The 26298-nt window shown below is 36.7% G+C and overlaps 2 protein-coding genes across 26 annotated transcripts in view; one reads left to right on the forward strand and one right to left on the reverse strand.

The window, feature by feature from the left end:
• Positions 1-14309, forward strand: part of LOC113100216 (dedicator of cytokinesis protein 7) — a 50942-nt gene extending 36633 nt beyond the window's left edge. For 10 of the 24 annotated variants that reach the window (XM_026265008.1, XM_026265020.1, XM_026265018.1 and 7 more), the window contains 13 exons: positions 897-1055; positions 1133-1233; positions 1547-1739; positions 1826-1969; positions 3339-3470; positions 4954-4968; positions 10746-10871; positions 10995-11084; positions 11186-11422; positions 12130-12273; positions 12574-12680; positions 13030-13197; positions 13849-14309. In XM_026265008.1, the coding sequence (XP_026120793.1) occupies positions 897-1055; positions 1133-1233; positions 1547-1739; positions 1826-1969; positions 3339-3470; positions 4954-4968; positions 10746-10871; positions 10995-11084; positions 11186-11422; positions 12130-12273; positions 12574-12680; positions 13030-13197; positions 13849-13891 (1659 nt within the window). In that variant the 3' untranslated portion in view covers positions 13892-14309. Of the gene's footprint in view, positions 1-896; positions 1056-1132; positions 1234-1546; positions 1740-1825; positions 1970-3338; positions 3471-4953; positions 4969-10736; positions 10872-10994; positions 11085-11185; positions 11423-12129; positions 12274-12573; positions 12681-13029; positions 13198-13713; positions 13734-13848 lie in introns of all 24 variants that reach the window. The other 14 variants (XM_026265048.1, XM_026265066.1, XM_026265060.1 and 11 more) reach the window with 4 other exon arrangements.
• On the reverse strand, positions 14141-23511 carry LOC113100349 (ubiquitin carboxyl-terminal hydrolase 1-like). Of its 2 annotated transcripts, none has more exons than XM_026265179.1 (9): positions 23177-23511; positions 21854-22028; positions 21643-21769; positions 20869-20967; positions 20505-20671; positions 19732-20378; positions 19084-19251; positions 18784-18985; positions 14141-16000 (listed from the first exon to the last, which is right to left on the reverse strand). In XM_026265179.1, exons 2-9 carry the CDS (start codon positions 22021-22023, stop codon positions 15247-15249), a joined length of 2334 nt encoding a protein of 777 aa, XP_026120964.1. In that variant the 5' UTR covers positions 22024-22028; positions 23177-23511; the 3' UTR covers positions 14141-15246. The 2 variants fall into 2 exon arrangements, with proteins under 2 accessions (XP_026120964.1, XP_026120957.1); XM_026265172.1 differs by lacking the exon at positions 23177-23511 and adding an exon at positions 22419-22661.
• Between the last annotated feature and the right edge of the window lie 2787 nt (positions 23512-26298).

A 26298-nucleotide genomic window follows, 5' to 3' on the forward strand; every position in this document is an offset into this window, starting at 1 on the left:
CCAGTTGATGTGTTCTTTGGCAAATTGTAACCTCTTCTGCACATGCCTTTTTTTTAAAAGAGGGACTTTGCGGGGGATTCTTGAAAATAGATTAGCTTCACACAGACGTCTTCTAACTGTCACAGTACTTACAGGTAACTCCAGACTGTCTTTGATCATCCTGGAGGTGATCATTGGCTGAGCCTTTGCCATTCTGGTTATTCTTCTATCCATTTTGATGGTTGTCTTCCGTTTTCTTCCACGTCTCTCTGGTTTTGCTCTCCATTTTAAGGCATTGGAGATCATTTTAGCTGAACAGCCTATCATTTTTTGCACCTCTTTATAGGTTTTCCCCTCTCTAATCAACTTTTTAATCAAAGTACGCTGTTCTTCTGAACAATGTCTTGAACGACCCATTTTCCTCAGCTTTCAAATGCATGTTCAACAAGTGTTGGCTTCATCCTTAAATAGGGGCCACCTGATTCACACCTGTTTCTTCACAAAATTGATGACCTCAGTGATTGAATGCCACACTGCTATTTTTTTGAACACACCCCTTTCAACTAATTCAACTAATTGCCCAATTGCACAGCCTTAAGAGCGTGCATATCATGAATGCTGGGTCTCATTTGTTTTCTGAGAATCTACTGAACCTACTGGTAACTTGTTTGCCACGTAGCAATAAAAAAATATACGAAAAACCTTGATTATTCTGGTTAGTCACATACTGCTATTATTTTGAACAATACTGTATATATATATATATATATATATATATATATATATATATATATATATATATATATATATATATATATATATATACCATATGTTTATTAAACATTTTTAAACAGTATTTAGTCTCTGTTTATATTTGAAGAGCTTTATCAAATGTTTGTTTGTTTCCTTTCCTGCAGAACTTTGCACGAGTGAAAATGCAGGTGACCATGTCTCTTTCGTCTCTGGTGGGTACGTCCCAGAACTTCAACGAGGAGTTTCTGCGGCGTTCACTCAAGACCATCCTCACGTATGCAGAGGAGGACCTAGAGCTCAGAGAAACCACCTTTCCTGACCAGGTGAGGCTCATAAACCTTTTCCACCCTCTATTTGCTCATTCCTGTCACAAAAACACTGATTTGGACACTGGTTTCAGGTTCAAGATCTGGTGTTTAACCTGCACATGATTCTTTCGGACACGGTAAAAATGAAGGAACATCAAGAAGATCCGGAGATGCTAATTGATCTGATGTACAGGTACTGTTTTTACATTGCAAAATGGATCACATCACATTAAGGAAATATATTGTGGTTTCCACGAAAATATTAAGCAGCACAACTTGTTTTCAACATTGATAATAATGAATAGACATGTTTCTTGGGCACCAAATTACCAAATTAGAATGATCATGTCAAAGCTGGATTAATGGAGAAAATTCAGCTTCACACATTTTATTTAAACATATTAGATAGAAAACTGTTATTTCAAAATAGTAATAATATTCCACAATATTGCTATTTTTACTGGATATTTGACTGTATCGACACATGTGTCCTTTCTGTTATGTAGGATTGCTAAGGGCTACCAGACATCCCCGGATCTACGACTGACCTGGCTGCAGAATATGGCTGGGAAGCACTCGGAGAGGAATAATCATGCAGAGGCAGCTCAATGCTTGGTACACAGCGCCGCCCTGGTGGCCGAGTACCTCAGCATGCTGGAGGACCGCAAGTACCTGCCTGTGGGCTGTGTCACATTTCAGGTTCCTGCCGCACCCTGTGACACAGATAACGTGTCGGTCGTTTATGTTTTAATTATAATATATTCATGAGATCTTTCTCGCTACAGAACATTTCCTCTAATGTGCTGGAAGAATCTGCTGTGTCAGATGACGTGGTGTCACCAGACGAGGAGGGCATCTGCTCTGGGAAGTACTTCACTGAGGCAGGCTTAGTTGGGTTGCTGGAACAGGCTGCAGCCTCCTTTTCTGTGGTGCGTTATTTACTATGTGGTTTAAGAGACTTCTACTTTATTACTATTGTAGCCCCTTTCACACTGCGATTCCGGCAAATACACGAGTAAAGTGTTCCGGCAATTGTTCCCGGGTCGCTAGATTATTGCACTTTCACACTGCCAGTGATTACCCGGAGTATGTGCATGCGTTCACACACAACCCGTGAAGATCCCGTAACGACATGTGACATCAGGGCGTGACATGTAATGTACGAGTCGAAAACGCTAGGCACGTTATACTTTCACCGAAGCAAGCGAACGATCTCGGCGTCAGCGCGGAAAGTCAGGAACCAACTGATCTCTGCTTCATTACAGTTTGCACATATTTTTTTGTCGCAAACATTGATCTTCTTGCAAAACAGCCGGTAAAAGAGTCGCGCGATAACGTGCGTCAGCACTACGACACGGCATTAGATCTGGCTTTTGTTCACACAGCGCTCATGCCGGGACTGAACCCGGCAATGTTACTAGGTCCCCAACCCGGGTTCAGTGCCACAATCAATCCTGGGACTTTTTTGCTTTCACACAGAAAGCGACCCGGCAATGTTCCAGCAATTTGCCGGGTCCGACATGCAGTGTGAGAGTGAGAGTTCAAACAGCTGAAAAAAATGTCAAAGTAATCCATGAGTTATCGACATGATCGTCAATCCATCAATTAATCTTGTGAAGTGAAAATCACTTTGTATTAAATTTATTAAGACCCTTTACACTTTAAACTGTTGCTTCAAAAATATGTCCTCTATCCGCAACATTGCTTTCTCCACTGAAAAAAAAAAAGGTTGTCATGAGAGAAATGTGCACAGATCAAACTGCATTAACAAATAAAAAAAGTCAAGAACAGTTCTAAACAAACAAAAATGTTTGTGGATTTTGATGTGAGAGGACCACGGTGGATAGACTTTTATTATGGATTTTGGATTCATATTTTGGCCAGAAGCAACAGTTCAAAGTTAAGATGCCTTAATAATGGATTTATTTCTTACAGACATGGTTTTTTTTTTGTTTTTTTTTTACTTTTCAAGACATTTATTGATGGACTGGAGTGTTGTCAATTACTTGTGGATTATTGTAATTTTTTTATCAGCTGTTTGGGCTCTCATTCTGATGGCACCCATTCACTGTAGAGGATCCATTGGTGAGCAAATGATTCTAAATTTCTCCAAATTTGCTCCAATTAAGAAAAAAACTCCTCTACATCTTTTAAGCACTGAATGGGTGAACTATTCATTCAATTTATTTGATTGCTATGTATAATAATATTTAGCTTGTTATAAAAGCTTGTTAAACTGTATTACATCAAATTGTTTTATACCGGTCATGAACCATTCTTCTCCTTATTTGTCTCCAGGCTGGTATGTACGAAGCAGTGAACGAAGTCTACAAGGTACTCATCCCTATTCACGAGGCAAACAGGGATGCCAAGAAATTAGCCACTATTCATGGTAAACTTCAGGAAGCCTTTGGCAAAATTGTACACCAGGTAAATGCTTATTTTACAGGTCTTGTTATTAATCTTTTGGTTCCTAAAATAAATGCTCTGTTTAGCCTCTTTATGTTGCTTAACACACCAGGACTTAGTATTAATGCCCTAGAAGGTGCTGTGGATGTGAGCTTTATTTAGTGAGATTTCCTTGGTGTTATGAATAGTATTATTCATACTGAGAATTATAACTGTAACAATAGTCTACACCAACACACAGTCTGTTTATAATAATTGTGTGCTTAAATGCTCAAGTTCTTTACAGTCTGATGGATTCTGGTTGTATTTTACTATAGAAATGCAAGTATCATTTAATTAACATTTTATCATTCATCAGCTAGAAAACAAGCCAAAAATTGTTATGAAAGTGATTCCAAGAATATTGATCCTCTGTCACGTTATCATTTTAGTTGTGGTGTAGACTCCACTATTCTATTTGGATTAGAATGATTATTAAAACTTTATACTTATAGTCTTTGGTGTGAACAGGCCTTGTATCTTGCTCATGCGTAGCAATGAGCAACTAGATTTGCAGCATTAATGTTATTGATATTATTGATTCTTGAATTGAGTGACCGGTTGAGGTGAAGCAGCCAGAGTTGATATTTACATACGTTGAAAGAGGTGAGCAGGATAGGGTGACACTTTTGACCTGGAGTAGAAAAGCAACCACAATGCAACTGTATAGAAACTTCTTGGCAACAACCCAGATCACCGTAGCATCATACAACAAGCAAACACGTGTCATTCTTTTTTCTTTTCCAAATTGTAATATATAGCTTTTTTCTATATATATAGGGATGAGGAGTCTTGCATGGAGAGCACAAAAGTTTGGAGTCGGGAAGATTTATTTATTTTTATTTTATTTTATTTATTTTCTGAAGTCTCTAATGTTCATATACATGTTAGTGCTGTCAAACATTTAATCACGATTAATTGCATACAAAATAAAAGTTTTTATTTGCATAATATATGTGTGTTCTGTGCATATTTATGTATCGGTATATATTATGTAGTTATATAATAAAATAAATAAACACACATACATTATATATTGTGGAAATATTTACATGTCTATATTTATATTTGTATAGTTTATATTTAATATATAAACAACATATTTTTCTGAAATATGCATGCATGTGTGCGTGTATTTATATATATACATGATAAATATACACAGAACACATACATATTATTTAAACAAATTTTTTTATTTTGGATGTGATTTAATCGTTTGACAGTACTATATATACATACTAACACACACACACACACACATATATATAGTATTTATTTTCCAGAAATTGAACAGAAAAAATATATAACAAAAAAATTCATTCATTAATAAAAAAAAAAAAATCGTACTGCCCCCAAACTTTTTAACAGTAGTGCATGGGTTTCCCATAGTGCTTTGCAGTCAGTAAAGGGGTGATTGTGACCTGTGTATGTTGATTTGTGCTGTATTCTCTCTGTTATACAGAGCACAGGCTGGGAGGTAGGTGCTAAACTTCATGGTTAATGCTTGGCCCATACGTGCAAGCTGTGGGCATTTATCATGACTCTCTTTGCTGTGAATTTGACCCATTAACCTTTTTATGGACGCTTTCGTTTTTTCGTCCATCCCTCCATCTCTCTTTCCATGGGACTGCTGTCAGTGGTGTGTGGGCAGCAGCATCCCTCTTCTTCTTCTCATCTTCCTCTCTACCTTCTCTTTCTTGAGGAAGAACAATGTTAACATTGTCATTTTTGACAGGCCATGCATGGGAGCCACTGTGACACTAATGACAGATTTATTCATGAATGCGTCATTTCACTCCCTCATCCGTATCTCTCACTCCGTCTCATCAGTACTGCCATCTTTGTCTTCTTATCATGTCTCAAAAGCACAGGGTTCGATTTATGTGAGACATGTCAATAACCTTGAAGGACTGGTTTGCCCAAAAATTTTACTCACCCTCATGTCGTTCCAAATGTGTTGGACTTTTTTCTTTGTTCTATGGAACATATAAGAAAATATTTTGGTGTGTTTAGTGTTGATGGCGCAGTGGATAAGACTCATGCCTTTGGTGTGAAAGACCCGGGTTTGAATCTGTGAGACACCAATGTGTCCCTGAGCAAGACACTTAACCCCTAGATGCTCCAGAGGCATGCGACCTCTGACATATATAGCAATTGTAAGTCACGTCTGGTAAGTGAGTAATGTAATGTCATTTTAAATATGTATGACTGGATCACTGAGTCCATTTAGCTTGAAAAATGAATGAGTCAGATTCGTAAAAACAAGTCATGTACATATTGTGAACTAGATCAAATCCTTGCAAAGATCAGCCTCAAAATAACAGTTTGACACTTAAGACTTTTATTTTAAAAAATTCTTGTTTTGTTTTTTGACCGCAACAGTCCATTTATTTTCATTATAGAGTGCAACAGTCTTTTGGGTTCTGGAAGTATAGTCCCAGTGATGTTCTCCATAGGATAATTGATTTTTAATGATAACTTACTGTGAGCTCAGAGGTTGCTAATGGATGGCATATGCCTTTGTTAAAGTCATTAGTTCATACTATTACAAAAAAAATAAAAATAAATAACAGCTGAATTTCTGAAAAAAAAATCACACAAAGCAGTGTGAATGACAAGAGTCAGCCCTCCCTATGCTCTTGAAATAATTACATATACTGTGTATATATGTGCATATTTTCCAATAAACTTTATTTCGATAATTAACAACTTCAAATGAATTCATTTATATTTCTCCATTTTTCATTTGGTTGTCATTTGCAGTCCTTCCTGTGATTATAGTTTGTATAGTTATTTTGTTAGTTTGTTCACAAACTTGTACCTTTGCCGGTTTGTCCAAATGTATTTATTTTTTTACTTCAAATTAAAATGTGAAATTTTCACCTAGCAGCTGGTAATCACTATTAAATCACGGGGGAAAAAATTAAAAATACTTCCGAAACCAACGAGTATAGTCTTCAAATATTCTTTTTTGGTGTTCCATGGGAGAAAGAACATTCTACAGGTTTGGAATAACATGAGTGTGAGTAACCAATGACAGAATTATTAATTATGGTATCTATTTAAAAAATCAGCTGATGATTGAATAAGTGCTAGATGCTTTTTTGGAGACTATGAAGATTTATTTATTTGGTAAATTATGCTCTTTTTTTTTTCTCCTCTAAAGGGATATCTTGGTGAGCATCATTTCAAAACATTTACATTCAAATTGATGTCCAACTGACCTTCTCTTTATCTGAGTTTTATTTCATTGAAAACTAAATCGACCCCTGAGTTCTCATATACACCAATTTGTTTGTACACTAGTATTAATCTGACTTTTAATTTATTGCATGGCAATGACTCAACAAAACCTTCATATTTGACACTTATTTCAGCATTACACCGTCTCTCAACTGTCTGTTTAATAAAGACCCTTAATGCACTTTTCTGTGCCTGCTTCTTCTTCATTGCATGCTTTTGTTTTATTTTTTGTCTTTTTGTGTTTGTGTTTTTTTTTTCTTTAAGTATTGATTCATGGTAGTATTGCTGTTTGTTTGTTTTCTGTGTACGTGTTTTGTTAGTCTTTCAAATAGTTTCCTGGTTTCCTGATTAAAATGTTCTGTTCTCTCCTTTTTTATTTCCCTGGTTGCTGACCCCTCCTCTTCCCACTTTAATTATTGTGTCTTGTGGTAAGTTCATAGTCCGAGGGTTTATTTCCATGACATTTATGACAAGAAAAAATCTAAACAAAATAAAAAAATGTTGGTAATGAACCAGAGAGGGGCTGAACCATCTCAGACACCTGGTATCCAGGCCCACACAATCTGAACTCGACACATTTCCACAGGACTGGAATGTCCATCATTCACACAGTTTTATGCATCTTTTATTCCTTACTATTTATTTATACAATGTTTTATACAACTCTAATGCTCTTTTTAACTAGTTTTTTAATTTAGGCTTATTGATAATTAGTTTACACCCATTTTGAACAGCTAGCTATATATATATATATATATATATATATATATATATATATATATATATATATATATATATATATATATATATATATATATATATATACAGTACAGACCAAAAGTTTGGACACACCTTCTCATTCAAAGTTTTCTTTATTTTCTATGACTATGAAAACTGTAGATTCACACTGAAGGCATCAAAACTATGAATTAACACATGTGCAATTATATATGGAATTATATACATAACAAAAAAGTGTGAAACAACTGAAAATATGTCATATTCTAGGTTCTTCAAAGTAGCCACCTTTTGCTTTGATTACTCCTTTGCACACTCTTGGCATTCTCTTGATGAGCTTCAAGAGGTAGTCACCTGAAATGGTCTTCCAACAGTCTTGAAGGAGTTCCCCAAGAGATCCTTAGCACTTGTTGGCCCTTTTGCCTTCACTCTGCGGTCCAGCTCACCCCTAAACCATCTCGATTGGATTCAGGTCCGGTGACTGTGGAGGCCAGGTCATCTGGCGCAGCACCCCATCACTTTCCTTCTTGGTCAAATAGCCCTTGATGCCTTCAGTGTGACTCTACAATTTTCATAGTCATGAAAATAAAGAAAACTCTTTGAATGAGAAGGTGTGTCTTTTGGTCTGTACTGTGTGTGTGTGTGTGTGTGTGTGTGTGTGTGTGTGTGTGTGTGTGTGTATATATATATATATATATATATATATATATATATATATATATATACATACACACACACACACACATACTTAATGTGTTACTTCACTTACGATAGATGTGATATATGGCATAGATAAAGAGAATTATTGTGGAAAATATTTAATCTCTTGTTAGACATTATTTGTATTATTAAAATCTAAATTTGGGCTGTATGGTTGGTCTGCTGTGGTTCAGCCTTTATCTGCATCTGATTAATACTTCACTTCCTGTGCACTCAGACATGTTCCCGGTTCTGTACATATTATACCCACCACTCATTTTCCTTACTGTGCTTCTATGGCCTACCCTGTTACTCCAGCACATACTAATTCTATCTGACATTCCATTTCTGTTGACATACAGTAAGTGTTTCAGTTTACCGTTCTGTATTAGGCTACAGCAGCATGTTTACTTTCTCATGAGGAGCTTGCTACTTATGTTCAGTTCTTTGTCTCTTATTTGGAGTACAGTTGTTGACTTACTCTTTAAGGACATCAGGTTATCTCTTGTCTTCTTCCTGTTATGTCCTCCTGTGCTAATACGATTTACAGAGAAAGTTCCCACTTTTCTCAGAACCGCTTCTTGCACCACTGTCCACAAGCTTGGCTCAAACTCAAACTATATTCAGTTATTGTGTCTTATGTGGAGATGCTCAATTTCTTCTTCTTCTTCTTTGTTTATTTTAATGGCAAATAACAATTCTAATATACCATTATAAAAAAAGTTAATCAAAAATACAGTAAAAAAATAATAATATTGTGATAATACAATTTAAGATGACCATTTTCTATTTTAATGGGGTCATTACATGGATTTTTTATATTTTAATATGTCCCTTAAGGTTTACTTATAATGTTAATAAAAAAGTGTTCATAAATAATAGTTAATAAATAAATATGTGGGGAAATTATTTATTTGGAACCCTCATTCTGACCCTCTCTCTAAAATGACCTGTTTTTAGAAGTGGGTCCTTTAAGGCTGGTCTGGAATCAGACACTGTAATGATTGGCTTAAGTCATTGCATAAGAAATGGTATCAACACCCCCTTGCATGTAAAAAAAAAAAAAAAAGACTTCCTGATTTCAAGACAAAGCATAATGATATCATTTACTTATGGTTTGAGTTGCAGTCTGATCTAGTTCCGCTTCATCTTTCAATTTTTTGGAAGTTGTGGCCTAGTGGTTAGACAGTTTGACTCCTAACCCTAGGGTTGTAGGTTTGAGTCTCGGGCCGGCAATAACACGACTTGGGTGCCCTTGAGCAAGGCACCGAACCCCCAACTGCTCCCTGGGCGCCGCAGCATAAATGGCTGCCCACTGCTCCTGGTGTGTGTGCACTTTGGATGGGTTAAATGCAGAGCACAAAGTCAGAGTATGGATCACCATACTTGGCTGTATGTTACGTCACGTTCAACAAACTCTCAATCACACTGTGCCTCATTTACAAAATAAGATCATCAGAAAACTATAAACTATACAATTATTTTTACGCTGTGATCCTTGTGATATCCGTACAAAGGTGCAAATAAGCCTTTTAAACCAAATGCGTTAAAACTAACATTCTTTCACTCCATATACAGTATCCAGTGAAGACGATATCGGCAGTGATTGTAATTTCGATTTGCTTTTGACGCAAGGCGACACTCAGATTCAGCGTGAACAAGTGTCAAGTCATTAAGTGACTGAACGCCAGTAGTCAGGGCATATGAAGAGAAGATGACTATTCATCAACGTCTCGCTCTGGAGGCAGTGTTGCAAATGTTTGTGTCGGGTGACAAGCCATTTTTTCGAGCTTGTTTAAATAAATTTTTATAATACACTTCTTTGTTTATAATAAGAAGGATGTTTTAAGCTATGAAAATTGCAGGATGTTTATGCCAAACCTCTTATATGCCAAAGATCAAGACAAATTTGATTTCTCATGTCATGACCCCTTTAAAATATTTTAAATTATACTTTACTTTCAACAGCCATCAGCCCAGTCTTCAGTGTCACATGGTCTTTTCAATTCAATATGCTGATTTGCTGCTAAAGAAACATTTCTTATTAGTATCAAATCAATGTTGAAAACAGTTAAGATGCTTAATGTTTGTGGATTTTTTTTTTCTTTTTTACAAGGACAACATTTGTTATTAATTAATAAGCATTAATTTATTTTAAAGAAAACTTGCTGATCCCAGACTTTTGAATGGTAGTGTAACATCGAGAAACTATATAGAAATTTGGAATAATAATATATAATAATCAAAGAATTCAATGTTTTTGGTCCTTCTTTTTAGAAGTTGTGTCAAACATCCTCAAATGGTAGATGTAAGAACTATAATTGCTTCACTATTGCCAGCATTGAATGCAGGTTATGTAAACATGTACCAGACAATGTTTACATCAACTTGCTGCCATTAGAAAATATTGTGTTTGCCTCATTGCACTTTACCTTTCTTTATGAGTAACCCACGACATATGTCAAATGAGTACCAACAGGATTTATGTTAACATGTTACCTGGTGTTTTTAAATGGCAGCTTTAATAAACAGCACATTAGTAATGAACACATTTGTTTGTTTCAGAATGGAAAGCGGATGTTTGGCACCTATTTCAGAGTTGGATTTTATGGTTCTAAATTTGGTGACCTGGATGAGCAGGAGTTTGTCTACAAAGAGCCAGCCATCACCAAGCTGGCAGAAATCTCACATCGGCTTGAGGTACAAAACCATTTGCATTTTCTGTTTCACGGTCTATTAGATAAGCAATTTAGAAGTGTTTTATTTTTTTTGTAGTACACAAACACAACCTCTCTTAATTTGTTGATTTTGTCTTAATTCCAGAGTTTCTATGGTGAAAGGTTTGGCGAGGAACAAGTGGAAGTTATTAAAGATTCCAATCCAGTTGACAAATGTAAATTGGACCCAAATAAGGTGTGTTGAAATACCAGATTAGTGTGTTATACTTTTGCTCACTTTTAAAAACAATAAACGACAATACTTTTCATTGAGAATAACATCACTTTCCAATGCAGGCCTTCATTCAGATCACATACGTTGAACCATATTTTGACACTTATGAAATGAAGGACCGCATCACGTACTTCGATAAGAACTACAACCTGCGCCGCTTCGTCTACTGCACGCCATTCACACTCGATGGAAGAGCTCACGGTGACCTGCACGAACAGTTTAAACGGAAGACCATTCTTACTACCTCCCACGCTTTCCCCTACATCAAGACCCGCATCAACATCATCCATAAAGAGGAGGTAAACTAACATACATGCTTATATATATATATTATATATATATATATATATATATATATATATATATCTTATATAGTTTTTCCATGCTAGATGAATAACGTGAACTGTATCAAGATCATTTAAATAGCTAATGCAATATGAAGGTGCGTTGCAAATTGCGTACTTATGCACTATACTATGATGTTTTGTAGTATAAATAGTGCCAATAGTGTGTTCACACTGAAAATTCCAAAAAAGAAAAAGTGCACTTTAAACATTTGGATGATGCACTTAAAAAAATGTTCTCGTTTTAAATATAAGTGTGGAATGTTGGACACTTTATGAACTTTTAATTCCGTAATGAAGGGGGAGGGACTATCAGACTCCGATTATGAATAACAAAATATTATAAAATTATTGATAAAATGATAAAAATTATTTGTTTTCTGTTTGTAGTAATTTTGTGTGCTTTTGTCATTTTTATTTTATTTAGATTTTATATTTCTATTTAGCTTTATTTTTATTTCAATTTTTAGTAATTAGTCATTTAGGACATATAAATCTATAATATATCAATACTTGTACATTACAATATATGATTTGACTTCAGCTTCCGTTTAACAAAACATGTATTAATAGTTTTGGTTTTAGTTAACAATAACACTGAATGCCACAGTGTTTTCTTAAGGTTAAGGAATTATATGAATATATTACTATTTGCCTTTCAGATAATTTCCATGCCTATTGAAGTAGCCATTGAGGACATGCAGAAGAAGACACAGGAGCTGGCTTTTGCCACTCATCAAGACCCATCTGATGCCAAAATGTTACAGATGGTTCTTCAGGGGTCTGTTGGCACCACTGTTAACCAGGTGACTAGTTGAGCCTATTCACTTAATAAAATATTTATTTGATCCCCTGCTGATTTTGTAAGTTTGCCTACTTTGAAAGAAATGAAGGGTCTGTAATTTTTATGGTAGGTTTATTTTAACGGATAAATAAATAGAATCTCGCTAAAACAACAATTCCGATATCGCAGAGGATATATATCGCACACTTTAATACAGACACACATACATCAATGTTTGTATATAAATAGTGTCATTGGTGAAATGAGTAAATCATTTGAATGATTCTAAACTATGTATGCATTGTATTGTATTTCTCTACAGGGCCCTCTTGAGGTGGCCCAGGTGTTTCTGTCCGAGATCCCAAGTGATCCTAAACTCTACAGGCACCATAATAAACTGCGACTGTGCTTCAAAGACTTCACCAAGAGGTTTGATTTCAGATGCTCTCACACTACTTTAACATGAACTCCAGTAGTCCAACTACTAACCATAACTTCTTACATCACATTTATAATGTAGTATTACTATAAGTTTGTAGGAACTATTATCCAAAGAAGAATTGAACTATTGCAGTCCATGTAAATGTTGCTACTTTTGTATGGTTGCATGGCACATTATTTTAACAGTTAAATGGTAATAATATATTGGTCAGTAATACACTTAGAACTTTGAAATGCCTGCATGGTAAATGCCTCGTTACCAAAATGGCCTGAGGGTGAATTGACTTCCCTTCAAAATACTTTAATTTAACCCTGCAACCTTTAATATCTCCCCTAGATGTGAAGATGCCCTTCGCAAAAATAAGAGTCTGATTGGTCCAGACCAGAAAGAGTATCAGAGAGAGCTGGAGAGGAACTACCACAGACTGAAAGAAGCTCTGCAGCCTCTCATTAACAGGAAGATCCCACAACTCTACAAACCTGTATTACAGGTCAACTCACACAGGTCAGACAATTAAAACTGTCAAAAGCTGTTAAGAATGTCCTGTATACGTCACATTGTGTTTAATAAACCAGCTTACCACAGCAACTTGAGTTTCCCAAACTAAGTTTGAATGAATGAATAATGATAGGAGTTACTCCTTTAAACCCTAATATTTTAATAAAGGGCCATTAATATTTTATTAATACATCAAGTCATGGTTTACTGTAAAGTACAGTGACAATTTCTCAGTTTGTTTCATATAAAAAAAGCTAAATTGTAATTTAAATTGTACCACAAATATTGTAGAATGCATAGAAATTCTATCACTGAATCAAATCAAATGGAGACCTTCTACAGTCAGGAAATGGGTCTTCATTGCCTGGACTGTTTAGTGCGGTTTATCAACAGCAAAGCATGATTAGTTAGTTCCTCATAACAGATGACACATGGATAATGTGTCACATAATTGTCCAAAAATTGTGGGTGTGTGGGTGTATTAAGTGTACTTCATTTCTTTTTTTTCGTTTTAACAAGCAGCAAAAGGACAGCTTGAGAAGGTAGTCAAGTTGTTGGCGAGCATATTTTTTAAATAGTTTGCTAACGATTAAAGTTTTGTTTCCTCCAGAATATTTTTATACTCCTTTTATAACATTGTTTTTCTTTTTCTTTCAGAGACTCTTTTAGCAGATTGAGCCTTCGCAAGCTAGACGTGTGAAGATTGAAGAAATAAAAAGAACAAATGCAATTTTATTTATTTGTATATATCAATCCTCCTCACAATGTCAGTGTTTCTGCCATAAAGTAAAAAGTGTTAAGACGTTTGGTTCATCATTCCAATTTGTATTCGTTTACAAAGTGGCCTGTTACATGATCACAAGAACTGATGATGAATTTAGCATACAATGTGTCAAAACCTGTATTCTATTACTGTGTGCACTTTTATTTTATTTTTATTTTTATTTTATTTTTTACTTCATCCCAGTGCATTTTTAATAGTTACGGTACAACTTAAGAGTTTATTTAATCCTTACAGAAAATGCAAAAAAGGTGATGATTTTTTTTTCAGCATTATGTAGTTTTATGTGCCTTTTGTTTACTTTAAATATTTTACTAAATAAATACTCTAATAGCCATTCCAGTGTGTTGTTAAAGAAACTGCACCAAAAGACTTTTATTTTTATATGTTGGTATTTTAATGTGGCAAATAAGAATCTACATAACCAGGTAATAGAAAAATATTTACATTTTCCCTGCCTCAAATATACAACAGAATGTAAGAGATTCTCGTGAACGGTTAAATTTTTTGCTCATAGAGATCTTGGTTTAATCGCCGGGTCTTCTCACAACATTGGATAGAAAACCTTCTTAGACTGGACTGAGGTATGGCTGATAAACTATAAAACATGGAAAAATAGGTCACTTTATCCCTGTGGTCATTTATAGACAAATTATACATGCTCTACTTTCGAGGCTGCTCACCTAAATTTGATTCTCTGTGTGCAAATAGTTTGCACCGGGGAACAAAACACATTGCCTGTGCTTTCTAGTATCAAATAAATAAAAAAATGAAGAAATTAATGTAAAATCTACTTTGGGTTTTCAAGCTATTAACAATACTCTCCAAAACGGACAAATGTGAATTCATACATGAGACAAAATCCAAACAAGCAAGAACTGATCTTTTAAAAAAAATATATAAAATTTAAGTGCACAAGAAATCATTTTGTGCTATTCATTAGAGCTTCTATGGAATGCTTGAAAGTATAGGAAAACTGTCACATGAACTACAGTAAGTGCCAAGGTGCGTTTGAATGAGGGTCACTGAAAAAAGCAGATGACATGGACATGCTGAACAAGAAGATAAAGTACAAAAACAGTAAGACAAAAAAAAGTGGCAACAAATGTCATGGCCTTGAAAGATTCACATCGGCTTTTCACAGACACTTGTTACACAAACGTACATATCGACCATTAACACATCCTGACTTGCTTTTCCAGTTTCCTACCAACGTATTTTCATAGTCCATGTCTTACCAGTAAACTTCGTAACCGAGTCCCTTCAGCTGTTTTTTACTGAGAGACTCTCTTGTAGAAGAGCAGGTAAGGTGTAGAGGTGGTGCATGTCTCGGGGGAACAGGCTCTGAGGAAGTCCTCTTCTTCAAACTGTCTCACTTCGGAGTCATCAAACAGCATCCACTTTCCCTCAAAGTCCAAAAGGTTTTGCAGAGCGAGGTCAAAACACACCTGGGTTCCGTCGCCCATAGCATCAACTCCCTCTTCCTCTGGCTCTTTCTTCACTGTGTTCTGAAGCAAAGAATCGGCAGCACGACTGGCCGAGCCGGGAGCCTTCTCTGGATTGGTTTGATTGCTGCTGCTGAGCTCATAACTGGTGACACTTCTCTGTCCTCCTAAAAGCCCAACACCCTCGGAGGACCTTTTGCTTCCTAATTTGCTGGACATGCTTGTTGCCGTGCTGACTCTGGCCACATTTTGCCCTCTGCCAGGCAAGCTGAAAGACACCTCACCGTCATCGTACTCTGTTTGTGGTACCTCCTCTTTCTTCTGTTTCGTGTCTTCCTCTCGGTCTTGATCTTCATCCTGAGCTTGAAGTCTGAGTGTGGTGAGATGGAGATCCATCATGCGGATGCAAGTGGTGTAGTGACCGCTGCTGATGGTTACTCCGCTGTGCATGACCACGGCGAAGAGCTCATAGAGATGGCTCTGGTCTGGAGAATCAGGCTGAGTGCACCACTCGTGCAGGGAAAGCTTGAGAGGGGTTTGCAGAGGAGTATTCACCTTGGAAAGGCCAGCATAAGGATCCATCCTAAATATTGAGGAACATTGTACCAAATTCTTAATGCACATTATAAAATGTGATAAAATAATAAACAATAAAATATTTTGTCTCAAGTTGCTAAACCCTAAACATTTTTACCCTTATTTCTCAGTCTTAATGTTTCCTGTATTTTTTTCTGCTGTAATAAACAATAGAAACAGACTCATGGACAATTCACCGTGCCCTTCAGGGCTTCAATAGTTGAAAGATAGGCACTAAGTAGAGCTGCACGATTAATCGTTAAAAGATTGCAATCTCGATTCAAACACCCAAGCAATCTAATTTCTAAAGAATGATTAATCTATTAAATCTCTGAAAAAGTCTTATTAGAAAATTCTAATCTGCATTCATGCTGCCACTGACACAAAGAGCATGCATGTGTAGGTGAGAAACTGCTTCACAAACACTTTGTCATTGTCTTTTCAATCACAAAATATTATTTCTGTCTTAGTTCCATTGAACTGAGGCGCTAAAGAAATCACGCCTGAGGAAAATAGCTTTGGTTTTAGATTTCATTTTATTACACTGTTTAAGTTGACATTAAAAAAATATTTTAACTGCTACTGTATTAAGAAAACTGCTTTTTTGTTTAAAGTGTTTGCAAACCAAATGTTAATGCACTTTTGTTCATATAACTGTACTTTTTTTAGTAAAAAATAAATAAATATTGTTGCCCAACATACACACACACACATACCTCTGTAAGTATTGCAACAGTAAAGATTAAATTGCTTTCTCTGCTGTGGAGTCGAGACATTTGCAAATATGATTAAAAGATGAATATGCGACAAAACTACAGAATGTCCCATTTTATTATTAGGTCTTTCGACACATACCTGTTTTACCAAATAAAAAGGACAGCACTTTGAGTTCATCCCACTATTTGATGTGAGCATAAGTATTGGAACAATTTAAGGCAGATGTAAAAGATTAAAAGCTAATATTTAGCAACCCATAGACATCAACAGACTCTGGGTCTTATGCTTTGAAATGCTTCTCTCCACAGCCTTTAATGCAGCCAATTCCAACTGTTGCTGGTTTGGGGGAGTTTCGGTCTTTAGTCTCCTCTTCAGATGGTGAAATTAATGTTCAATTGGATTTAAATCTGGAGATTGATTTGGGCAATCTAAGCCTTTACATTTTTTTGCCCTGATAAAGTCCTTGACTGAACTGGCAAGGTATTTTGGATTATTGTCCTGATCCAATATGAAGTGCTTTCTAAAGAGTTTGGCGACATTTTCTTGAATATTGGTAGCCAAGATGATTTTGTACCCTTACAAATTTTATTTTGCTACTGCCATCATACATAAAGTCATCATTGAAATGAAGTGGTCCTGTTCTAGAGACAGCCATGAATGTCCATGCCATGACACCACCTCTACCAAGTTCTACAGATGAGCTTGTATGCTTAGGATCATTTTTTTTAGTTCCCTTTTTTCTCCACACTTTTGCTTTCCAATCACTTAGATAAAGGTTAATCTTTGTCTCATCGGTCCATCAACTCCGTTCCACAACTGAACTGGCTCACATTTGTGAAGAATCTTGTCTTTCTATTTTTGGTGCTGATCAGAGGTTTGCGTCTTGCTGTGTAGCTTCTGTAATTCTGTGTCAAATTCTCCTGCGGACTGTAGATTGACAGAGCATCACCCCAGCTTTCTGGAGGTTGATGGTGATTTTAGGGTTCATTTTCACAGCTTTTATGATTTGTCTGTCATCAACTACTGTTGTTTTTCTCAGCCGATCAGGTTGTCGTTGGTTGCTGATGTCACCGGTAGTTTCCAAACTCTTGTCATCATCCAATTCAAGATTTATAATCCAGAAGCAATGGATATAACTGAGAAGACACATTCCCTGCTTTTAAAATCTGAAAAATCAATGCAACAGGACACTGCTGACCACTTAGAAACCTGTGAGGCAACTGTTCCAATACTTATTCTCACATCAGATATGGAGATGAAACTCTAAAAGTGCTTCTAAGCTGGTAAAACATGCGTGTTAAATCACCCAACAATAAAATGTGACATTCTGTAGTTTTGTCTCATATTCATCTTTTAATCATATTTACAGATTTCTTGACTCCACAGCAAACAATGTGTCTTTACACAACATTTTTTTCTTTACAGTTCCAATACTTACTTATACGTTATCAGCCTGGTTTCTTTTATATCAGCCCTGTTTTTAACGGATTATTTGAACGCATACACTTCCTGGATCACTGAACTGAAAACTTCTCCAGAGTATACCAGCTTAAAATGATCTGATCGCAAGCAGAGAGGCAAATTTGGGTTAAAGGGTTATAATAGAAAGTGTGCTTGAGTAATTTTGCATTAATTGCATTAAATTATTTTAACGCATCAAGGATTGTAAAATTAATCACGTGTCAACACTGATTGTCCTAAAAAAAAAAAAAAAAAAATATAATAATAATAATAAATATATATATATATATATATATATATATATATGTGTGTGTGTGTGTGTGTGTATATATATACATATGTATGTGTATATATATACACACATATATATACACACACACACACACACACACACACACACATTATATGTTATACTTATAATACATTTTTTACATAATTAAACACCCATAGACTGCAGCAATTAATATTTTGTCAACCTCTAGAAAATTACACATTATTTTGTTAAGTTCAGAATTGTGATCTCTATTTGAGACCAACAATTTGTGTTTCTCAATCTAGCCAGAATCGTGCAGCTCTGGAACTAAGCATTAACAATCCGTAGAGGATACATACTCAGAGCCATTGGCAGCAAAGCATTTCAGGTGGATTGTGATGACTTCTGGTGTTTTGTCAAACAGAAGACTTCTCTCTGCTTCTGTGTAGTGATGACAGGTCTCACAGAAATATTTGTCTTCACCCATAATCCTCTCCACAGATGCAAATTGAGATATGGCCCACTTTAGAGTTTTCAGCTCAGGCTTGGGATCTGGAGAAACTGAAAAAGGAGGATATAGTTATAAAAATCTAAGCAGCATCCAAATGTTGACTGATAGCCACAAACAGAGATGGATTCAACACTGTCAAAGTACTCACTCTGAGAACTGTCAGAGTCAGAGGAGATGTTGTCATTCTCTTGCACAGGTACGCTGATGTCTTGAAAGTCCTCTCTCCGCTCTGTAAAACACTCACATTCCAGGCAGCGTGTCCGCAGGACCAGCTGACCCTGGAACATCCACTTCAGCACATCCAGGCCTGTTTGCTCTAAATACAAAATACAGGCAAATTCTTTAGTTATAGAGATTATTGAATCATTTATTCTGTTGTTTTTCATTAAATCAGTGTGGATGCGATACACTAAACTAAGGGAATTAATTAGGATGTGGGAACAAATTGTCAGTTCGTGGCCATGATAAATAGTACAAAATTAGAGTTGACAAAAAATACAAGATAAATAAAAATATAGATGTTTTATTACAGCTCTTCAAATAAATTCCTTGTTATAATTTCTCAGTTTATACCTTTTTACTATTTATATATTTTTCCCATTTCCATAATTTACCATCTTAGTTCCATTATACATATGATCAGTTTGGTCAGTTAATAGTACACATCTTGTATATTCAAATATTATGTATTATGTAAAATAATTATTTACAGTAGTTTAATTGTGGAATATCTGCATTATTAAAATAATAATAAACGGCTGGAGATTTGGTCACAATTTTGTGTAAAATGTATTACCTTTATTATTTTCCAGAGTCTGTTTAACTTCTTGATTCTCTGAGGTATCCTTCTGCTTCTCTCGGACACTACAATCGGATTTCTCCTTGGTCTCCCCTCTCCCTCCTACATGTGAAGTAATTCGTCCCAAGCTACGGAACTTTGAGAAGATGCTAGGCTGCTTCCCAGATGGCTTCAACCAGCCCAGCTTCCCTCTCCTTGTCCTCTTGCCCACCTCTTTTGGGGGACTGTCATTCTTTTCCTCTTCTGTAGTACTCCCTTTGTCCTCCTCTTGCTCTTTTTCTTGCTCCTCAGTTCCATTCCTCTGGTCAGAACTCTCTGTGGTTATGTTGCTGGACGATTTTCGTTTTGAGCGGGTCATAGGCACGTTTCCCTCATTCTTCTTTGATTTGCTTTGAGATTTTGGCTTTTTCTTAGCATTGCCTGCTTCTGTGTCACTCTTCCTCTTTCCACTCAACTGGCCATCAAAGCTACCATCATCCTCGTGGTTAGACTCCCCCATTCCATTGCTCATTGTGCTGTCCTTCTGGTTGTCTGTTTGCTCTTTTTTAATATTGTCACAGGCCTCCTGGATGTTAGCTAGAATGCACTGCAGCACCTCCTGTGCATCATGCTGCAAGTAACCCTCATACATTGGATTAAGCTGCCTGCAATGGAGAAATCAAACCGGTTTGTTTGGAAACTCATTAAAGCCAAGGCAACAGTGAAAAAACTCTGAGAGGTTTAAATGTCTTTTCAGTTTTGCTGAATGATGCTCTGGCCCACAGCATTACCTGAGCGTGTTAAGCAGCTTGCGAGGTGGTGTAGCAAGCTCTCCTTCACTGTATTTTTCCGGGTTAAGCAGAAAGCTGGATTGCAACTGCTCAACAGAAGAGATGATGCTGTGGAAACTACCCAGCAGCTCCATGGGAACAGGTAGGGTGTTCTCACCCATGTCCCCCTGATAACATAAAAATAATAAATTATAGTAAAGGCGACAATTTTAACGTGACAAACTATTCTAGACATTTATTCAATTAGAAGCTAAATTTTAGGATGAGTTTTTCCCTACACTGAAGCTATTCATACTGATATATACTTATGATGAGCATAATCAAGGCAAAGGAAAACACCTTTTAAAAGATTAAATTTACCAACCTCATTTTTGGCACCATCTTCTTGCTGTTTGTCTTTCAGCTTAGCCAACTGACACAACGATTTGATGGCCTCTTTAAAACCAGGACAGTAATATAAGACCTAAAATTTGTACGAAGGGTAAAACATTTTGATCAGTGGGATCCAAACTACTGTACTGTAATTTAATATATATATACACACACACACACACTGTGATTAATTACATTTAGTAATTTAGCAGATGCTTTTATCCAAAGCGATTTACAAATGAGGACACTGGAAGCAATCAAAAACAGCAAGAGTACTATAACACGTCTCAGTTAGCTTAAACACAGTACACACAGCAAGGGCTTTTAAATAATATAATAAATAAAAAGAAAGAAAACAGAAAGAACAGAAAAAGAATAGAGCAAGCTAGTGTTAGAGTTCGTTTTTATAATTGTATAATAAATAAAAAGATAATAAAATACAGAAAGATTAGAAGGGTAGTTAGATTTTTTTGTTTAAAGAATAGAATAGTGAATGCCGATTAAGGATTAATCGGATTAAGCTGATTCCTGAAGATGGCTAAGGACTCAGCTACTCGGATTGAGGTGGGCAGGTCATTCCACCAGCAGGTATAAAAGCAATGTAAAAGTCCATAAAAGTGACTTTGTGCTTTATTGGGATGGCACAATCAAGCAAGAAAATAATTATGATTATATACAGTAGCTAAAATTTCAACCTATTCCCCTGTGGTGTCCTGTCTGATTGTCGTCAATAATACATGATTAGTGGCTAAAATGAACAGTATACCTGAAGGATGCTGTTCAGATAGCAAGTGTTCCCCAAATTATTAAACCCAATGAAGGGGACCAGGCTCTCACGCTTCTCACAAGTGAGAGGAGATGAAGGGCAAGGCATTGACACAACCTGGTCATGACTTAAGAGAGAACAATTAGGAAAAATGAATATGGTATTTTCAAACATAATCTGTATTAAATAGCCTAATAACATAATTCCATACTTCGTAGTCTCTTCTGGTTCTGCAGTGCCGTTGTCTTCTGCAGGGGCCTCTGAGAAGTCCAAGGCTCTTTTGGTTTCCTTCTTCTGGAAGAACTTCAGAGACAGTTTGCTCTTCTTCACAGGACTGCAAACTGCAGCCACCACTCCACCTTCATTATGCAGTCCGGGCATTTTAACTATTCAATACAGAAGATGAAAGAGAAACCAAAGCAAATGTAAAAACAAAAAACAAACAAACTAAATCAAAACATTCACGATCAGCCACGAAACGCGGGAAAGCATTGGCTCTGATGTGCCCTAGAAAGCAACAGAAGCGTTTTCTGCTAAGAATATGTCTTTAGCTATCAACTTTTTTATTTATACATTAAAGGCTAATATTTGCGTCATAGGCTCTCTCGAGACTCGTAGTTTGATCATTTTAATTCGTATGCATGAAGACACATAAGTATATAGCAGTGTAGTTGAGTAACTGAACGTTAGCCGCCCAGCCCACACAACATGAGCTGAAAGAGTAACGTTAACTTAACGTTACGTAATAAAAATAGAACTGCGTTAAATTATCTTACCTACGGAATCTTATAATGCACGCGTAACATTTTCGCATTCAAAGGTACGCGGTTTCGTTTTAAATATAACGTTACACAAACTTGACAACCGCGTCTGCTCTGCTGTAGAACTTGGCGCTTTTTCCACGACTGATACATCTCCGCTAATGCCTGAACAAAAGGAGATGGTCGAAGAAATTCTGTGTAGTTAAAGAAGTAGCACTGTCGCGATTTGTATGATTAAATACGTATTTTTGTTTACGCTTTTTTTTTTTACATGAATAAAAGTAAATATATTATTGCAGGCATAAGTTTGGACAACTATGTCATCTGACAAGCGATAGACTGCCCTGAGATCAGTAATGTGATGCAAACGCCTGACGGTTAGGGTTTGTGAACTGAACAGAAGGCTGATTCTGGATCAGTGTTAAATAAGGAGCTTCACGTGAAACGGTCTTATTTTCTTATAAATAAATCGATTCTTTGGTTAAAATATTTGTTTTTTTTTCTTTCCAAAACATCATAACGGCATGTCTTTAAAACGGTATTCAAAGTTATCTCAAACAGAGGACGATAACGAGGAATTAATTGTTGTTTAGGACGCAACGTTAGTGCAAGAAACTGCAACGGTCCTCCTAACAAAAACATTAAAAAAACTATAAATTCAAGCTTGCTTTTTTATTCTAAAATAATAAATAAAAATTACAAAAAATGCTTGTTTTATCTAGGTGTTTTTATTATTATTATTACAAAAAGTATGTACAAAAATAATTTCTTACCTTTCACCAGTAGATGGACATCAAGAACAGTGCATGATCAATGGGACGTTAAATCAACAATCAGCATCGGGGGTGTTTAGTCCTGCTCCTGGAGGGCCACTGTTCTTTAGAGTTCAGCTCCAACACCTGTGTCAGCTAATCAAGGTCTTACTAGGCATAGAAACTTCATTTGTATCCGCTTAGAATTTTTTTTTATAAACTTAAGCTGAGCGGGGTATTAAGTTTAAATCGAATAAAACTGCCTAGGACACATCTCTCAGAAAAACAGATTCTTAACCATTATGACGCAATATTCTTTAGAATGTTCGATGAGCTTAAAGGGGGGGTGAAATGCTATTTCATGCATACTGAGTTTTTTACACTGTTAAAGAGTTGGATTCCCATGCTAAACATGGGCAAAGTTTCAAAAATTAAGTTGTACATTTGAAGGAGTATTTTTGTTCCCAAAATACTCCTTCCGGTTTCGGAAAGTTTTTTTCGAGTATGGCTCTGTGTGACATTAGATGGAGCGGAATTTCCTTATATGGGTCCTGACGCACTTCTGCCAGAAGAGCGCGCGCTCCCGTATAGCGAGGCTGAGCAGCACAGACTTTCACTGATCAGAGCGAGAGCGTCGCGAAAAGTCACAAAAGAAGTGTGTTTTTGGTTGCCAGGGCAAGACAACCCTGCACAGATTACCAAAAAAAAAAAAAAAAAACAGCATTAAGGGACCAGTGGATGGAGTTTATTTTTACAGAGCATCAACGGAGTGCATTTCGAAGATGCTTGTTCACAAGGCCCAGTTTGACAACGGATTTGCGTATCGTTTATTTCTTAAGGATGATGCAATCCCAAGGAAAAAGGGTCACGATCGTGTGTTGGAACCGCAGGCGGTGAGTAAAACTGCCTCAAATATCTCTGCCTCCTTGTTAGTGCGTCCCCTCCCATGCCAGAGACGCAGGTTCGAGCCCCGCTCGGAGCGAGTCGTTGCTGCTGCTGCTTTCGTTCAGTTTCAGCCTCTGGATCTGATTCTGGATCATAAATAAACGGCTGAATCTGACTGTAAGCCATGGTTTGTTTTGGATGATGGGTTTTCCCTCACGGTAATGTCACAGCTTCCACATGCTCTCAACGCAAAAGCCTATTCGCGCTCGTGATTCTTTAGCTCCGCCCACACGTCACGCCTCCAGCCGGTCGTGTTTTTCCGGGAAAAATCGGTACAGACTATCTTTCTCTTATGAATATAATAAAACTAAAGACTTTTTGGATTTATGAAGGACGCAGTACTACTCTATATGTACTCAAGATTAACAGGATATTGAGTGAAAACGAGCATTTCACCCCCCCTTTAAATTTGAGTACAAGCGAGATTGGAATTTGTAGCGAGTTGGCGAGAGATTGTGAGTACACCTTGGATATGGGGATTTTTCATCTAATCAATATTTTCAATATTTTTAGCAGGAATATTATTGTATACATTGAGACAATATTATTGTCTCAATTTATGCATTGTTTAAATATGCACGGTACAATTAAATTTAAAATAAATAAGCATAGTGGTGGTCTTTGAGGAGTTTGTCGGAGAGGCTGGTAAATTATTAATTATGCTCCCATGCACAAATTATATCCTCCGATGCCTTAAAATAGTTGAGATAATTAATCATGCATTATAAAATCTGTCCTATAACTGTATAATCTCAAAAATGCACTCTCAAAAAATAAAAATCTGAGACTGTGTAATGCTGAACAACCAAACGTTTTATTAAGATTATGTACATTAGTATTTACATTAACAAAAATACTCTGCCACAAGGAAACAAATCTTAAAAAATAAATCAAATAACCTTTTTCTATTATAAACACTATTTACCCTCCAGTACACTCACGTTTATGTTGACTGCAAGATTCTAAGTAAAGGTACAGGCTAATTGACATTCAGTTACTTGCTAACGTAGCATTCTATCATCCTGGGTAATACTATCACCAGTTAATACTATTTTCCACTGAATATGCATTTGAAAACCTGGTCAGTCACTACTGCTAGTTTATTTGTGTGGCTAGCTAGTTATTTTGCCTTCTTACACTCTGACTCTGCTTTATGAAAAAGCTTCTTATGTCCCCTTTCTTCTTCTTGGGTGGCATCTACAAAGTACAAAAAGGGGCAAAAAATAAATAAATAAATAAACCCGGAATATTAAAATGTTTTTACGCTGGCCTTTGTATGTGGCAGAGAGACAGCCCTTGTAATTTACCGTCGGCGTCGTCTACATGCGCGCGCACACAAAACACCCGCCCGCTCCTAGTGCAAGCACAAAAGTAGTCCCGGCCCGCGCGTGTAGCCTGTCAGATACCCCGCCGCCAATCAAATTACGGCGTTTCTTGTACTGTCATCGTCCTGGCCGTTAGAATCAATCCATATAGCAGTGCAAAGATCCAAATAGCAGTTCAAAGGAGCTTGCTAAATATTGGTGGGGACAAATTTGTCATCTCAAAATATTAATAGGGACTAGTACCTAGCGTCCCCCCCTAAACCTACGCCCATGCTTATCCTCCTTTTTTCCCTCTGATGAACCACCACTGGGCATAGCACAGCCTTAAAAAAATTAATCTGCTTTTATTTGTTCACCTCTTCTCTCTCTTTCACTTACAGTGTTTCACAGATACAGTTGATTGTTTCAAAAACGTCTGAAATTATACACTTTTTTTGGTTAACTTGTCTTACTTCCATCAAAGATGCTTATCCAAAAAACAGAAACCTTCATCCCATTTGATGAGCATGAGGAGCTCATCACAGCCCTCCTTGCAGGGCGGTGGTGGGCAGTAATGGAGGTCGAAGACCACTTACGCTCCTCATGTGAGAAGGGTGAGTTTGGGGACCTCTCTACAGACCAGGAAATAGAGGCCCCACAAGCAGCACCTGTTCCTGTCAGCTCCACTCAGGAACTGCCCGTGCATTCCAGGACCCCAAAAGGACCAACTGATCCGGACAAGTCTCAATGGGAAGTGTCAGTACTTTCCAGGAACCTGCAAGGAGCAACTGTTTCTGACGGGTCCCAAAAGCAAGAACTGTGCCAGCTAGGCCTCCATGGAGGCAGAAACTGTGGGTCCCTGAAAATATGAGGCAGTATCTGACAAGGAAATCC

The sequence above is a fragment of the Carassius auratus genome, chromosome 6 (assembly GCF_003368295.1).
Source record: "Carassius auratus strain Wakin chromosome 6, ASM336829v1, whole genome shotgun sequence".
Lineage (NCBI taxonomy): Eukaryota > Metazoa > Chordata > Actinopteri > Cypriniformes > Cyprinidae > Carassius > Carassius auratus.